Source organism: Micromesistius poutassou, assembly GCF_964030765.1.
Source record: "Micromesistius poutassou genome assembly, chromosome: 14".
Taxonomy (NCBI): Eukaryota; Metazoa; Chordata; class Actinopteri; order Gadiformes; family Gadidae; genus Micromesistius; species Micromesistius poutassou.
The window spans coordinates 4,788,301-4,806,101 of NC_140284.1; the positions used below are offsets into that span (position 1 = coordinate 4,788,301).

Below are 17,801 nucleotides of genomic sequence, written 5' to 3' on the forward strand. Positions count from 1 at the left end.
GAGCGCTCCTCTAAAGAGGCACACATTTTCAGGATTTCTTTGTCTACGCATTCCCCAAAAAACATTACATAGTCAGATTTAAATTTTGAAATTTTAAAAATGAACTGAGAGGTTCATGGGGGTGGAGTAAACTATTAAAGGGAAATGATTTACCATAGTTTGAAGTGATGTATGCCTTTGTTTAGGCAACACATGATACAGATGTGGTAGTGTAACGGATGCCAACTAGCCTGGGCTAGCTGGCGTTAGTACGTTTGTAAATCCTCACACCCCTAGCCTTAAGAATGCTTCTAGCCGCTGAGTTAGAGACCTCGGCTTTTAGCTCAGTGGTTAGAGCGTTCGACTCCCATGCCGGTAGCGTCGTAGTTCGAGAGGTGGCAGGTTTGAGACCCGAGAGCGGTCGAACTGCTCTCTGCTACAGTTGGTATGTAGACAATAATTCACCATATCATGAATAGGACCAAACATCCTCAGACTCTCTGAAACATACATAGATGTCTGTAAATACATATTAACGTGCAAATATTTGCCAAAATGCTGCAGTGTTTTTGGTTGTGTAGGTTAGGCGCTCATTTTGGGGGTCTAAACGCGGCCATTTATTCTGTTATTTTCGTGTTCTCTCTCAGAAAACTAAAGTTTTTTATTGATTCTTTTTTGCCTAGCAGTTGTATAGGTCACCTGTGTATTCAAGGTGCTATTTAATAAGAAACCAACAAACCAGAACATTTAAGTTAGATCATGTTTTATTGATGATGAAACTAACACATGTCAGTGATACGCCTCATGCTCATGAACCTATGGCCGCTCATCATCTCCCTGAAGCTCTTGTACTCTCCGGGCCTCATGTACATCATCCTGCCTCTGTACTGGGGCTGCTCGTACATCAGCCAGTGGCCGTCCATCACGTTGCAGGACTGGCAGTCGGACATGCGGTAATGATCCTGGACGTTGTCACAGTCGTCCATCAGCTCATAGGACTGACCACCGAAGTTCTCCCTCTCGTAGATCTTCATCCTGAACTGGCCTCTGTGCTGTAATGCAGAGGTTCAGAGATAATGTCAGTAGACTTATTACTACAACACAATCCATCTAACAGCTGAAATGTTCAATTCAATTAAACAATGTAACGTTGGTGACTTCTCTTACATAGGGGATCATCCTGCAGGACCTGACATTGTCAAACATCATTCCCATGCTCATCATGCGGTTCATGTCGCGGTACTCTCCCCTCCTCATGAAGTACTGGTTTCCCATGTAGTTGTTCCTCTCATAGACCATGAAGCAGCCACTCTCCACCCTGCAGGACTGGCACCTGCTCATGTAGGAGGACATGTCGGCACAGTCGCTCATGCACTCATAGGAGCGACCCTGGAAGTTCCTCTCCTCGTAGAAAATGATCTGAAACAAAGAATTTGTCAACCATAGCAGATCATGTTGGGATGTTGCCGCTATTCAATGATACTAAAAGGAAGTATCTAAGTTGGCTTTAATATTTTAAATAAGTTGGTATATTTTACCTTGCCCATCATGATGGCTGTGTTGGTTTCTCTGGATTGGTTGGTCAACTGATACCCTACCTGTTTCAAGCCGGTACTTTTATACCAGAACAGACTCAAACACTGCATGACGCCCCCATTGTTCAAACAACTGACCCAGCAACATGCTATAGAAAGCCATACAGAGGCTTACTCATGCTCTAACAGACTCCAACCCTCCAATTGATCTTCTGGAAAAAGGAGTTAAAGTGTAGGTGGACTCTGTGTTTAAGCTCGAATCCAGACACTATGTGATAAAAGAAAAGTGTTTTGGGCTAGGAGTTATAGGAAAGATGGGGGGCGTGTTGTCCCCATGGTTATGACCAGAGGTGTATAAAGTACTTGAAAAAAATAATTAAGTAAAAGTATAAGTACCATAACTGAAAATGACTTTGGTAAAAGTTAAAGTCTCCTAAAGGAAAATTACTTGAGTAAAAGTCTTAAAGTAGCTCACATTAAATGTACTTAAGTATCAAAAGTATCTTGTGAAAAAATATACTCAACATATCAAAAGTAAAAGTACAAGTATTTTATAGTACGCATGAAAAGAAGCAAAACAGGACAAAATTATTCTCCTTGTTTTTTATTTAACTTTTTCAGGTGAATGAAATGTGGTATAGAACTTTTTTTTCTTTTCTTCCAAAAGTATCCCATTACAATTACATTAAAATCTAATCTAGCCAGAGTGGTTAGGATACTAATCTACATGTTTACTATCAGTCACATTTTCACCACTGCAGATAAAACATGGTTAGCCAATTCGTATTACCTTGTTTAGTATCCTACTGACTGAGGTATCACACAGCTCATACAAATATAATATAACATATTTTAATTTGGAACTTAAGTAGTGTAACGAAGTACATCTACTTCGTTACCATACACCTCTGGTTATGACCCACACCAACTTTGGCGTGTTATAATGATTATGTTGTATAGGAATTGCACAACACTAAGTGGTGTACTATAAGCATCCGAGAAGCTTAACCCTCTCTTGGACATCAAAATAATCCACTGACCAGATGGAGCTAATCACATTCACAAACACTCATACACTGTGGTGTAAACTATTAGTGTCCGAGAGGCATAACCATCTCTGGGACGGGGCAATCACCATTAAACGCTGCCCAGGGGGAGATCCACACATCCGCACACACAACGCTGCAGGTGTACCATGTCATGGCGTTGTAAGTGCCTCGGAAAAGGCACTTTGACGTCAGCAAAAGAACCCAACTTTAATTCAAAGCAGAGCAGAACGTTTGAAACTGGTTAACTGAGAGTGGCAAAAACATTTTTTATTCTAAATTAGTTTTATTTGAGTAAGTGACCAAATCCAGCCCTATGTATTGATCGGAAACAGCTCCTACAATGCATTCTGAGGTTTTCTGCAGAGGGAAGACTGAAATGATAAAAAAAATAGAACAATAAGCAATAATGTACTTATTGCTGTAATATATCAATGTCAGCAAAACAGTGTGATTCACTTGGCATGCATAACCAGCAGGGTGGCGTCAGAGAACACCTTCAGCAATTGGTTTGAGCATGGGGAAATTATTTCTCTCAGTCCCTGGTCGAAATTGCCATGTTTGCATAGGCTAATGAAGTGCTGTGGAATATTGTGATTTTGACAGGGTACAATATAGTCACTGTGAGGTGTATGGGTTTGTTTGTTAGATGACGCAAGTCGCGGTGGGACGTGACTCAATCGACATGTCACCGTGGACCGATTGCAGGAAGTGGTGCATTTGGCTGCATGTGCCACAGACTTAATCCAAAACTGCTGAGTTGCTTTAAGGATGTTCTCGAGCAGGTCTCTGCAGTGTGTAGATGACACAACAGGGACTAAAAGTTCTGCCTGAGAACCTGCCGCTCAAAGACCTGGGGTTTAGAGTCACACTTCAGGTCTCACCAAGTTAAACTTAGGAGGGCGGTGTCTGAGGGTAACATTGACATACTGTATGTCTTAGCCTCTTCCTGATGATTCCATCATATGGATATATAGACGTGTACTGTCAGTTTGAAACACTCTGCTGATGTCACTGGCTGTAAATCATGGCTGTGCCCTAATGTGGAAGTTGTTAAAAAAAAACAATGAATGGTGACTATGTATGGAGTTTGGGCACCGTACTAGTAAAGAATGGACATGTAGGTACAACCTGAACTTCACTTCCTATTTTGGTGACCAAGCTAGCCAAACTTGTCTGGACATTGGGACAAGTTATTTTATTTATTGCTGATGTGTACAACATAAGTCATATTTCATCATGTTTGTTTTTCTCATAGTTGTTTCTCCAGCTCCAAAGTTATTGGTCTATTTTAGTTTATTGTTTGTTTAACTCTTTCCTTTTCGGTCACCGTCTTACCTCACGATTGCTGCCACAGTGTTTATACAGCATTCATACTGTTCCCACCTACTAGGGAAGAAACCACAGCAGACAGATGCCTTGAGATGGCCTGATTCTTCTTGATTCATACATGGTCATTTGATTTAGTTTTCAAGGATGCATGTATTTTGTGTTGGCAAATATCCAATGTTATATTTGCCTTTTTAATTGAAATCCATTCATGTAAATAATGAATTTCCTTTTTTTTTATTAAATCTTAAATGAGTTGGAGTTAAAGCTCAGATAAATTAAGCAATACAGTCAAGGTTGTAATGTAGATGCACCACATCTATGTGTATTCTCACAATTGCCTACACTAATTAATATTGTTGGATTCCACACATTGCTCTGCTATCGCACTGCTATTGTAACAACGCCACTTTCTTTATTGGATGGTACAGAATTTGTGGATAAAATTAATCGGTACAATGGTTTAATCACCCAGACCAACATTTTCTTTTGAGGTTTGCCTGGTCTTTTTGAACTGCATCACTTCTGAGGTGGAGGTCCTGTAGATGGAGGGAGATGACCAACAAGGAGTTCCACAGTCTAGAGTTTGTTTAACAATGTATGGCTGCAGCCATATTATGATGTTAATTGCTGCCTAGCCAGGCTAATAATAATTGCAAATCACAACCATGAATATCAGGATGGTCTCATGATGCTATGTTGGAGTAACCTTGAGAACAATGTTGCTCAACTGGTCTGGCCTTGGGACAGATTTTTGGGTCGCGACCCACCAGTTGAGAAACACTGCTTTAGGAGATACTTTGGATAGATGGAGATTATAAAAGATCACAAATTGATGGGTTGGAAATATGTATGACATGAATGGGCAGTGATGGTGGTGCACAAAACATTTAATACACTGCTACACCTTGTCTCCCATTACACATTGTGAATAACGGGATAGTTCATCTTTGATAAACCTCGGAGTGATAGGCCTTTGAAAGCCTTGGTTCTGACATTAGGCCAACTCATGGAATCTCTCTGTGAGATCAGTGGTTCAAAACTCTCAAGGTTGGCTTCCAAATGTTGCTCTGATGGTCTTCTTAATGCTCAGGGGTCCTATTTCACTAAAAAATAACAAGCAAGAAATCCAGCAAATTGAAGTTAGATCATGTTTTATTGATGATGAAACTAACACATGTCAGTGATACGCCTCATGCTCATGAACCTCTGGCCGCTCATCATATCCCTGAAGCTCCTGTACTCTCCGGGCCTCATGTACATCATCCTGCCCTTGTAGTGGGCCTGCTCGTACATCAGCCAGTGTCCGTCCATCACGTGGCAGGACTGGCAGTCGGACATGCGGTAACGATCCTGGATGTTGTCACAGTCGTCCATCATCTCATGGAACTGACCACCGAAGTTCTCCCTCTCGTAGATCTTCATCCTGAACTGGCCTCTGTGCTGTAATGCAGAGGTTCAGAGAAACAGTGTCAGCAGATTCATCAACACAGTCAATGTAACAGTTAAACTAGTTCAGAGTAAAAGATGAACTGTGATTTCTCTTACGAAGGGGATCATTCTGCAGGACCTGATGTTGTCAAACATCATTCCCATGCTCTGCATGCGGTGCATGTCGTTGTACTCTCCCCTCCTCATGAAGAACTGCTGGCCCATGTAGTTGTTCCTCTCGTAGAGCATGAAGCAGCCACTCTCCACCCTGCAGGACTGGCACCTGCTCATGTGGGAGGACATGTCGGAGCAGTCGCTCATGCACTCATAGGAGCGACCCTGGAAGTTCTTCTCCTCGTAGAAAATGATCTGAAACAAAGAATTTGTCAACCATGGTATATGATTACAGAACATTGTGCTATTACCTATTGCTAATAACAAGTTGGCTGCAATATTTAATGTACAATATATTTTATGTTATTATATAAATACAAATCAATGATTTATGTTAATATATCTTTACCTTGCCCATCATGATTGCGGTGTTGGTGGTCTCTCAGAGATCGGTTGGTGAACTGATGCTCTACCTGTGTCAAGCCCCTACATTTATACCTGAACAGACCCAAAGACTGCATGACGGCCCCTATTGATCAAACTACTGACTCATGACTCTGACTCAATGTACAGTAGAAGGCCATTGAGAAGCTTCCACATGCTCTAACAGGGTTGCGCTAATTTAACGTATAGATGGATACTTCACTGAAAAACCTAAATAGGATTAAAAAATAACCCAGAATTTTTCAATCCGGTCAGATATTTTTTAATTCTTTATGACATATTCTCAACAATATTTTACATGCAATAAATTCAAAACAAACAGTTAAAACATGTAACCATATATTTTTTACAATAAAGCTAAGTAAAACTGAGTGAGGCTGTCGAAGCCAGTCTACCACCTCTGTTTCCTTGGCAGGATCCATTTGGATACTTCCTGCTGAAACAATGAAATCAAATAATGACAGAACAGAAGACACATTAACAAAAGGTTTATATAAATATATCATGTAATATTTATAGATAGATATATTTATTTATATATATATATATATATATATATATACGTATATGACACAATAATTTAACCTTAACTTGGATTTGTGACAATTCAGATTCTAAATTGTCAAAAACACATCCATTCAAAATGCCACTAAGAATGTAATTGATTCAATTTCTAAAGCCCTCCCGACAAGGTAGGGGTTGATCGACTAGGCTATGAGGAGGACCCTTGTGAGACCATCCAGATATTCAAGTTTGGTTTTGCTATGAATTTGTCTGGCCTTAGCCTTGCTCTTGCCATCTAGTTTGAATTAAAGCAAAACTTATACTCCTCTGTGAAAAAAGCCTTTGTGTAAATTTCTGTAAATCTTTTACCATTTTACTGTCTTAATTGGGATGAACAGTTTAGAGTGCTCAGTATATTGTGAAACTTCTTCGGGCACTGCCATGTTTTTTCTTAATTCGGTAGACTGCGGTATTCCCTGGCTACAGAAACAGAAATCAACAGAAACTCGCTCCCCACTACTGGTTGGACTTATCTTTTTTTTGTTTATTTGAAAGAGGCTTTCAATGGGCTCAAGGCCAGAATGAATGTGCAGAAAGAAACAGTATGGGTACTCGCAAGGTCAGGGTGATCTCACAAGGCTAACAGTTCGGCCCGCAAAATGTGTTGCCTTGAGTGTGGCAGCGCCTCGGTCAAAGCCTCTCTAGTGGCTGCTTGTCAGAGTTTACCACTTTGCCGATGGAAGTTCTTAAAACCAGGAAATGAAATTCCACCAAGAGTCCATATGCTCCGTCAGTCATCCCTGAGTGCCGATTGTCCAATCGCATGGCCGAACACGCGCTGCGAGACGCGCTCATTTCCATAAAGTTACCTGAAGTTCAACTTTTGTCCCTCCCCTTTACCAGCCACTGTGTTCACCCGACCGCACGCGAGCCTTCCCAGAATCCCTTGCCCAACCAAACGCCGGCTCTGCTCAACCAAACGCCGGACGTCGAGTGTGGCACTCGCCTTCCATTGACTTTGTATTGGACGGGTGATGGATGCGGGCTCGCGAGGGCCACTCTGCGGATGTCACTGGCTGTAAATCATGGCTGCGCCCTAATGTTGAAGATGTAAAAAAACTAAGTTGAATGGTGACTACGTATGAAGTTAGGGCACCATAATAGTACAGAAAGGACTTGTGCAAGCTGATCTTCACTTCCTATTTTGGTGACCAAGCTAGACAAAGACGTCTGGACATTAGGACAAGTTATTTTATTTATTGTTGATGATGTGTACAATATAAGTCATATTTAATCTTCTCTACCATTACACATTCTGTGTTTAACAGGATAGTTCATCTTTGATAAAGGGATAGCCTTTCGAAGCCTTGGTTCTGACATTAGGCCAACTCTGATGGTCTTCTGTATGCTCAGTGGTCCTATTTCACTAAAAATAAGCAAGAAATCCAGCAAATTAAATTAGATCATGTTTTATTGATGATGAAACTAACACATGTCAGTGATACGCCTCATGCTCATGAACCTCTGGCCGCTCATGCCCATATCCCTGAAGCTCCTGTACTCTCCGGGCCTCATGTACATCATCCTGCCTCTGTACTGGGGCTGCTCGTACATCAGCCAGTGGCCGTCCATCACGTTGCAGGACTGGCAGTCGGACATGCGGTAATGATCCTGGATGTTGTCACAGTCATCCATCATCTCATGGAACTGACCACCGAAGTTCTCCCTCTCGTAGATCTTCATCCTGAACTGGCCTCTGTGCTGTAATGCAGAGGTTCAGAGAAACAGTGTCAGCAGAGTCATCAACACAGTCAATGTAACAGATAAACTAGTTCAGAGGAAAATTGTCACTATTTCTCTTACAAAGGGGATCATTCTGCAGGACCTGATGTTGTCAAACATCATTCCCATGCTCTGCATGCGGTGCATGTCGTTGTACTCTCCCCTCCTCATGAAGAACTGCTGGCCCATGTAGTTGTTCCTCTCGTAGAGCATGAAGCAGCCGCTCTCCACCCTGCAGGACTGGCACCTGCTCATGTAGGAGGACATGTCGGAGCAGTCGCTCATGCACTCATAGGAGCGACCCTGGAAGTTCTTCTCCTCGTAGAAAGTGATCTGAAACAAAGAATTTGTCAAGAACAGAACATTGTGCTATTACTTATTGATAATAACCAGTTGGCTGCAATATTTAATGTACAATATATTTTATATGTTATTATATAAATACAAATCAATGATTTATGTTAATATATCTTTACCTTGCCCATCATGATTGCGGTGTTGGTGGTCTCTCAGAGATCGGTTCGTGAACTGATGCTCTACCTGTGTCAAGCCCCTACATTTATACCTGAACAGACCCAAAGACTGCATGACGGCCCCTATTGTTCAAACTACTGACTCATGACTCTGACTCAACGTACTGTTGAAGCCCATTGAGAAGCTTCCACATGCTCTTAACAAGGTTGAGCAAATTTAACGTATAGATGGACACTTCACTGAAAAACCTAAATAGGATAAAAAAATAACCTGAAAATTTTCAATCCGGTCAGATATTTTTTAATTCTTTATGACATTTTCTCAACACAAAGACAAAAACACAAATTCAGAACAAAGAGTAAACACATGTTACCATATCTTATTTAATTTTTTACACATTAAAGCTAAGTATAACTTAATCAGGCTGTCTGGTGGGAGCCAGTCTGTCATCTCTTTCCTTGGCAGGAGCCATGCGGATACGTCCTGCTGAAACAATGAAATCAAATAATAAAACAGAGTACACATTAACAAAAGGTTTATATTAATATATATATATATATATATATATAGATAGATAGATAGATAGATATAGTCCTTTATATATGTAAGGTCCTCTGAAAATAGGCCCGACATTTATTTTATATTTATATATAATATATTTATAATGCCGTTTAAGTTGTTCAGTACTGTTTATCTACTCAATTTGCCAGCATGCTTTGTGGTGTGAACGTTTCCCATGTTGCTGGGATGTTGTAGACATGTAAACCAATCAGATGTATTTGTTCTTTGTATTTTTATTTGAACATTATTGTAAACCAATCAAATTCTGTAAATAGTTTATGCCCGCGAAATGACGGCAAGTGTCAGGGTACTACTGTGTCGAGTGAGTCCGAAGATAGAGCGGTTGGTCGAATCCTGGAGTCCGAAGAGAGAGTTCCTTGCTTTGGCTACTCTATCTCACTGCCGGATGTCGTGGAGAGACTTTTTGCCATTCGAATTCGTGCATTGGGCCCACGGACGGCTGAGAGTCCGCCGGGAAACGTCGGAGCCACTCGAGAGACTGGCCTCTGGCTGCGTTGGACGCTGGACGTCGTGTCGCTAGCTACTGCTGCTTGCCTGGGATGGGGAAGACTCGATAGCCGGACTCGCTAGCCGGCGTGCTGGTTGACCACGTCGCTACAGGACAACGCCTCGGGTCGCACGGAGTTTTTTTCCGAACTCGTGAGTAGACACTGACGCCCTATCCTATCGCCCTCAGACATTTGGACGGGCAAAATTCGTAGCTCACCGTTGCTGTTTGGCTCTCTGCGCCGACGTCGAGCGCGCTCTTTTTTGTTGGGTGCGTGTCTTTCATGTCAAACGGTTTAACCGTTAATTGTTGTTTATTAAAGGTCCCACGGCATGCTATTTTATGGATGCTTTAATATAGGTATTAGTGGGCCCCTAATACAGTACTTGAAGACGTTCAAGAAATTCAGCCTCGGTGCAGTTACAGCCACTACGAGCCAGTCCCACAATGAGCTCTCCACAAACGCGCCGTTTTTAGAGGCGGGTCAAGGTGGAGGGTGCGGGTGTGGCCCTGAGCAGCTGAGAAGCCCTGCAGTCCGCAGACGGAGCCCACATTGAGGGGCGGGCACTCAGTCCACATTGAGGGGCGGGCACTCAGCCCACATTGAGGGGCGGGCACTCAGCCCACATTGAGGGGCGGGCACTCAGTCCACATTGAGGACTGAGCAGATTTCCGCTGCCGCCGTAGGCTAATGCTCTTGTTAATGTAAGAGTAATGGTAATACTATGTTAAGCTAGCGGGAGCCCACGCTGTTAATTAAATTATAGAAACAGGTGGCACGGGAGTATTGTGACTGGCTATCTTTCTTGCTGCATACCAGGGACCTATTATAAAGTTAAGCATAGCCTAAACGACTTGTTTAATTATTTGGCTGAAGTACGCATTCTTACATCCGGCTTAGTGATATCAAAATAAGAGTCCTGCATGCGGCCATAGATATATAGAGATTTCTCGTCTGCGCTGCTAATAATATGATACATAATCTGATTTTATGAAAGGATTCTGCTCTATGGCATGCCCCTTTATAATGTGGTACTTTCTCAACATTAGGCCATATGCAAAATAATCAATTAACGAAGACATTGAATATCCAAAAGTTATTAAGACTGTCATCAATTTAATTCAACTTTCATACAAGTATAGCCATCACTCAGAGGTTAAAACGGGAACCTGTTAATATTTGAATGCCCTTTTTGAGTAAGTATATGTGAGATTAAGACATTGAGTGTGTGCGTGTGCGTGCGTGCTCACGTAAATTGTCCCTCTGCAAGTTTTGAGCAAAAGGTAATGTGATAATTATCCTACAATCGAATTGGTTTACTTTATATAACAGGGATACAACCTAAATACATGGAATGAAACGTGATACTGTATTCATAACAATTGAATTAAAGCTACATGTGTGACGCACATTGAATTACACCAATCTCAGGAACTCTAACAACTGTCTTTTTATTGAACAGAATAATGTAAAAATAACAAAGTGCAGTGTGAACAAGTAACCTTTGCTGTTTGTCTCACAGGAGGGACTACTTGTCTCACAGCAGGGGTCACTGGGATAACTGAAGGGGCCACTGGGGTGACTAGAGGGGCCACATGTCTCTGAAGGGGCCACTGGGGTGACTGGAGGGGCCACATGTCTCACAGAAGGGGCCACTGGGGTGACTGGAGGGGCCACATGTCTCTCTGGAGGGGCCACTGGGGTGACTAGAGGGGCCACATGTCTCTCTGGAGGGGCCACTGGGGTGACTAGACGGGCCACATGTCTCTCTGGAGGGGCCACTGGGGTGACTGGAGGGGCCACATGTCTCACAGGAGGGGCCACTGGGGTGACTGGAGGGGCCACTGGGGTGACTGGAGGGGCAACTGGGGTGACTGGAGGGGCCACATGTCTCTCTGGAGGGGCCTGTGGGTGTCGTGAGATTCCAGGTGCTTTAAGAGCTGTTTTCGGTTTATAATTGTAATTGCACAATTATAACAATGAAAGTGGCTAGTCTTCCTGCAACCTAAACTACACTTTATGATCGTGAACTCTGAAAGAAGAAATATACAAGATATACAATACAATTAATAAAAACTGCTTTCATTACGGACATATTTTAAATTGTGTATTTAAAATGGTATCAAATATATATAATAATAATAAAAAAATTAAGAAAATGTACCTCTGTATTTAACCAAGGCATGGCATTTAATATGATGGTCGATCTCATATTTTGACCCTTTATATCTGTAGAAGGGGCAGTGATGAAGACTGCTGCTGTCCAGCTGTATTTCAGGGCTCTCGCCATCCACAATTACACTGACGTGTCTCTAAAAGTCAAAGAAAACCAGTATAAACATAAAAGCAGTTTTCTACAAAAAAACATTGCAGCGTTTCGGTTTTCTATTTTTCGGCTGCTTTGTATAAGATGGCTTGTGCATATACACAATGTAATTAGACTAAAATCATATTGATATTCGATTTCTGTGGACTCTTATGAACATTTCAAGACCCAACATGAAGTATCAACTCATTGCTAAGGATATCTACAACGACAATAAAGTAAGAATGCACCAGGAGGGTGAGGGGGGGCTATTTTGACCTAAGACACTAGGATATATTTGATCTATATTCGCTAAACATATTTATTCCACCGAATGGTTGACATTGGTTGACATTCCTGAGATTCTAAGCTTTCAAACGGTGTATGACATGACTATATCACTCAACCTTATGATGCCGAAAATTTATCTAGCATGTTTGGGGGAAAGGGTGGTGTAACTAAAACTTGCCCGCCGGCGGGATTTGACGATTAAGTAGTTAACAAGACACAATACACAATGGCAGGAATATTACTAAATATATGAAGCATTTTGACAGTCTCACTAACTTGCATGTTTCATGTGTCGAACAGCATCTTTCTTCTTTTCTTCATTTATATAGAAATAGTCGTTTCTGAGTTGACCCCGTTCGCCTGAACTCAATGTGGACTGAGTGCCCGCCCATTGGCGTGTCGCTCCATACGTTGCTCTCCACAGGTATCAGAGGACGCGTGCCTTTGTTCATGCAACCAACCTTGCTTCGCAATCTCTGGTTCAAAGCGGAGCTAAACTCTTTGCTCCGTTAACTTCCAACGAGGAAAAAAATTATCGAAACCTTCTATCGAACGCATTTTCTATTGATATTGATTACATGTCTATCGCAATACATATTGTTATCGTTTTATCGCCCAGCCCTAGGTTGTCCCAACTTGTTCAAATGTTTAAATCATTATAATACTACTACTAATAATAGTAATAGCAGTGTTCCTTATCAGTCAAGTATGTATGCAGGTATTTGTATTTACAACCAACAATACTAAGAAAGACCAATAGCGTGCAATGGTACTGTACACTATGTATGTTTGGTTGCCGTTTTCGTGAATACAATGAGCATGGTGAGATCTCATCTAAAATAATCTCTGTTGAGGACCACCACAAAGTTGGTCTCAGTATTGAATTGACCTTTTTATTATACTTTTTCTGATACATTTATATGTGCCACTGGCCACTGGCCTCCTGGGGCAGGAGCTCAGCTCCCGGACTCCTGCGGCCGGAGCCCCGGCCTCGGTGCCCCGAGGCGGCTCTTCTTTCTGTATTCAATCAATCAACTAGAAACCCCCAAGGAGCCCAGTGGTTCTCTCTCTCGCTCTCTCTCTCTCTCTCTCTGTGTCTCTCTCTCTCTGTATCTCTCTCGTTGTCTCTCTCTCTCCCTCTTTCTGTGTCTCTCTCTCTCTCCCTCTCTCTCCCTCTCTCTCGTTCTGTCTCTCTCTCATTCTCCCTCTCTCTGTGTGTCTCTCTCTCCTTCTCCCTCTCTCTGTAAGTTGTATTGATTTTATTACTGTGGCGGACAGTGCTATTAACCAATCAGAGGCGATAAATTTGCATGTCATGAATATTCATGAGTAAGAGCCAAAATCATCGGCATTCATTGCTACTAGTGACCACCGCAAAATTAATGAAAATGCATTGACACCTTTAAATACAGCCCGCAGCTCAATATAACTTGTACATTTACAACTTCAACTTGCATATACATATTCACAATTTACATTGTATGCAAATCACGATCATACACCAACCATGTAATGGAATGCAACACAATACAATCGTTCACATTCTTCATAGAAATAAATAAAATCTAAACATAACTCGTCCACTGCTAACTACTTAAGGAGGGAATATTCTTATATGCTTCTTTCTTGTCCTTTTATTGTTTTTCCTTCTTCTTTAAGTGCTTTTTACCTTGAACTTTAAACTTCTTGCTAATTGATTGTGCTGCCTTTTTTGCGCTGTATGGCGAGGTACGTTGCTTAAAGGTGTCGGAAACGCATGCCGGCAGCGATTAGTTCTGCCCCAATGAATACCGTTATAACAGGTAGGAACAAAAAACGGGAGATTGACAAATTAAACCCACTAATATGCGGCAGTTACACTCCCACCAATCACCTGTGTTTTCTTAAACAACTTAAAGGACATATACTGCATATAAAACATTAAATAAAGTACCATCTAACTTTTGGGTCACTAATAAACAGAGTGAGCTTAATACCCAAGGTCTTCAGTCTGCTTCCAAGTAACAGTGTGACTGTCTTCTGAATGGGTCTCTCCAGGTGAACCGGCTTGGAGGTGCGCCTTCCCATTCCATCAAGAGTTGAGTCGCCGATAAGCAACTTGAGCTTCCTTACTCTCTCATCCTTCCCAGAATCAAAGACGACACAAATTTTCCCAGGCTTTTGCGGATGATACACCCCATGGTGGGGAAAGTACCATGCTGGGGCCTTGCTGACGTCTTCTTGTGGGACCCTTTCTGCATCTCCACGGGTTATGGTCTCGTCCATGAAGGTCTTGTAGTCTTGGTAATACTGCTAGTTTCTCCTCAGCTTCCTTTCTAGGCATCTGAGACGGTGGATAGCACACATATCTTGTTATATGGCAAGTTTGGTCTGTCTTTCTTGAATGGCAGTGGCATTTCATAATGACCATCCTCCTTGAGCCTGATGCCCTTTTCCATCCTTGACAGGAATTTTAGCTCTTTTTGAGGTATGTTGCCGTCCTCTGAAGCTCTTTTCACAAAGTCTGATTCCAGCACCTTGATGACAGCTACAGGTGAGACAACTTCCTGGATCTGTTCTATAGACAGAGTGCACTTAGCTTGTGAGGTTTGAAAAGGATGGATTACCTGGTATCACTTGCTTCAGGATGACCTGGTGACTCACTCCAATCATATCTCCATAATTGAGACATAGGTTGCCATAGCCTACACCCTACACAACTACACTCCAGCCCAAGTCTGTTCTCTGATTTTTTCACCAGGAACTACTTGTCTTGGGATGAGTGCTTGAGGACAGTTGTAGCCACTTAGCAAGCCGACGTCGCAGCTTTGGTACAGAGCTCAGATCTCATCTGCGATGTGTTTGAGATGTGGCCATGCTTTCGCTGTCTTTGGTGTTGAAGGTATGAATTCTCTTATATTGGTCACTGGCAGGGCAATTATCTTGTCTGAATAAAATCCTCTTACTTGTAGACCAGTTAGTTTCCTACAGGACACAACAGTGTTTCTTACAGCCATTGTGAAGAGCTTTTTTTTTGGAGAACTGATTCGTTCTTCACGTGTAGTGTGTCACTTTGTGTATCCAGGAGGGCATACACAAGAACTTAACGATCAGGCTGACTTGTGACTGACACCCACACTGGGATGATGCTGGAGGACTCATTTGGATGTTTGAGGTTCTTATTGCCCTATCCTGTGATCATTCAATCTTGCGTCCATTTGACCTGTCTATTGCTGCATCAGGCATTGTTGACATCCTTCCTTCCTTGGTGCGATAATCATGGAGGCAAGTCGGGTTATTTTTTCTCACACGTTTTGCAGATCATTCTGTTTTCGTATTCCTTTTAGCGGTGGCCAGACTTCACATAGCCAGTGCACAACCTCTTTTCTTGAAAAAAAAAAGACGGTTTCATCCATGAATTTATAACATTTGTGAAGACTGTGCCCTATCCTTTCACAGCACACACAGCTTGTGGCAGCGTTTATTATAGAGAGTGATAGAGAGGAAAGTGTGGAAGACAGAGGGGAGGACATGCAGTAAATGACCCAGGCCGGATTCAATCCTGAGTCTCTGCGATTAGGACTGTGCCTATATGGTATGCACCTTAGCCCAGTGCGCCACCGGGGCGCCCCGTGGCAGCCCTTTTGTCTGAATTTGTTGCCAATACCTTTGCTCCAGGACCTCTGTTCCTTGGATCCTTGCTCTTCTCACTTTCACTTGGTTTTAGAGTGTGGAGGGATGTTATCGGGTTGCAGGCGATTTTTGCTTCATGTGTTACGAACTTGACGAACTGGTTGAAGCTTGGGAACCTGCGACTATGTGCTTCTTCCATGACCTTCAGATTCCATCTTGAGCTCAGCCAGTCTGGAAGTTTAGCAAGCATTTTCTGATTCTCGTTGCAGGCATTAAGTACCTCAAGACCTTTAATCTGAGACATGGCAGCCTCACAGCTGCGTAGGAAGTCAGACATTTATTGTAGTTCAAAGCTACCTTTGGAGCTTATCTTGGGCCATGAATCAAGCTTGTCTCTGGAGGCTTTGGCAATGAGGAATGGATTTCCATATCTCTCCTCTAAGATGGTACACGCTGCGTGATAGGCAGACTCTGTGCCTAGCAGGAAATAACTCTATGGCCTTTTTCGCAACTCCACCCACATACCCTCGCAGGGAATATATCTTCTCTTCACCCGGTATGTTTTTCCGGTCAATCAGTGTCTGAAATTAAACCTTCCAGTCATTGAATCTGAGTGGATTGCCGTTGAACATTGATGGTTCAGGTATAGGAAGACGACTTGCACTGATGAAGTCTGTGAACACTTTCACAAGAGCTGCTGTGCTATCTTCTTGGTTCAGAAGTTGCATAGCTAGTGGTTTAGGGTGATGCTTTGACAGGTTACTTTCCTGACCTCCTTTTTCTCCTTCAGGGCTCAGGCGCTTCATCTGAGCATTTATTTTGCTCATATACATGTTCATATATATGTTGTGTCTTGGCAGCCTTTAGTTTCTTTAATGTATCCAATCGCTCTATTTGCCTGCGCTTGGCCTCTAGCAGCCTCTTCCTCTCTGAAAATGACTGACTAGAACGTCTGGAAGTGATTTTGGAGCTGCATTCAGATTGAGCAGACTTGGAGGACTTGGTGCAGTGAGATTTGACGCTTATCTTATCTAAGGCTGCAGACTTGCACACAGATCCTGTTTCTTTAACACCAAAGTATCAATGCGCTTCAATGAAATTAAATAAGAAAAGGTAAGTAAACATCAACTTGTTAAATTAAAATTAAAAGTTTCAGTCCTTTGTGCACTTGCAATCTGTTACTTACTTACGCCTACCGCCCAACTTTGGGCATAGGCCACGAACAAGGGCTCTCCAGTCGTCCCGGTCCTGGGCCAACTTCTCTAGCTGTCCCCATGTATGGCCAGACCTCTTCACATCTGCATCCAGGTCGCGGCGCCAGCTGTTCCTTGGCCTGCCTCTCTTCCTTTTCCCTTGTGGGTTCCAAAAGAGGGCATGTCTTGTTGTGCTGGATGCAGGCTTGCGGAGGGTATGGCCAACCCATCTCCAGCGTCTTTAGAGGATCTCTTCCTCCACAGGCTGATGTCCTGTTTGCTGCCATAGCTCCAGGTTACTGATGGTGTTCGGCCAATGTACCCTTATGATTCTTCTGAGACTGGTGTTGATGAAGGACTGGATTTTCTTCATGGTGGTGACAGTTCTCCAGGTCTCTGCACCGTAAAGTAGAACAGGCTTTATCATGGAGTTAAAGATCCTGATCTTGGTGGTCCTAGGCAGTTCAGAGGATCCCCAGACTTTCTTCAGCTGGTGGAAAGCTGCCCTTGCCTTTCCAATCCGCACCTTCACATCCGCCTCTGTCCCTCCCAGCTTGTCGACTACACTGCCAAGATAGGTGAAGCTTTCCACTTCCTCCAGTGCTTCTCCTTCTAGCCAGATGCGGGCCGTGTTGTTGTTGTTGTTGTTGACTTTGAGGATCTTGCCCTTCCCTTTATGTAATATGAGTCCA

General features: G+C 42.7%; 3 protein-coding genes across 3 annotated transcripts; all 3 read right to left on the reverse strand.

The window, feature by feature from the left end:
• Nucleotides 1-758: 758 nt before the first annotated feature.
• LOC311358423 (gamma-crystallin M1-like) lies at nucleotides 759-1,401 on the reverse strand (the record flags this gene model as incomplete). Its single annotated transcript, XM_084478444.1, has 2 exons — nucleotides 1,147-1,401; nucleotides 759-1,031 (listed from the first exon to the last, which is right to left on the reverse strand). The coding sequence occupies exons 1-2, from the start codon at nucleotides 1,348-1,350 to the stop codon at nucleotides 759-761; spliced, it is 477 nt and encodes a 158-aa protein (XP_084334570.1). The 5' UTR covers nucleotides 1,351-1,401.
• Nucleotides 1,402-5,059: 3,658 nt separating this feature from the next.
• LOC311358882 (gamma-crystallin M1-like) lies at nucleotides 5,060-5,692 on the reverse strand (the record flags this gene model as incomplete). The annotated part of the gene is made up of 2 exons (XM_084478982.1): nucleotides 5,438-5,692; nucleotides 5,060-5,332 (listed from the first exon to the last, which is right to left on the reverse strand). Exons 1-2 carry the CDS (start codon nucleotides 5,639-5,641, stop codon nucleotides 5,060-5,062), a joined length of 477 nt encoding a protein of 158 aa, XP_084335108.1. The 5' UTR covers nucleotides 5,642-5,692.
• Nucleotides 5,693-7,867: 2,175 nt separating this feature from the next.
• On the reverse strand, nucleotides 7,868-8,500 carry LOC311358881 (gamma-crystallin M1-like; the record flags this gene model as incomplete). The annotated part of the gene is made up of 2 exons (XM_084478981.1): nucleotides 8,246-8,500; nucleotides 7,868-8,143 (listed from the first exon to the last, which is right to left on the reverse strand). The coding sequence occupies exons 1-2, from the start codon at nucleotides 8,447-8,449 to the stop codon at nucleotides 7,868-7,870; spliced, it is 480 nt and encodes a 159-aa protein (XP_084335107.1). The 5' UTR covers nucleotides 8,450-8,500.
• Between the last annotated feature and the right edge of the window lie 9,301 nt (nucleotides 8,501-17,801).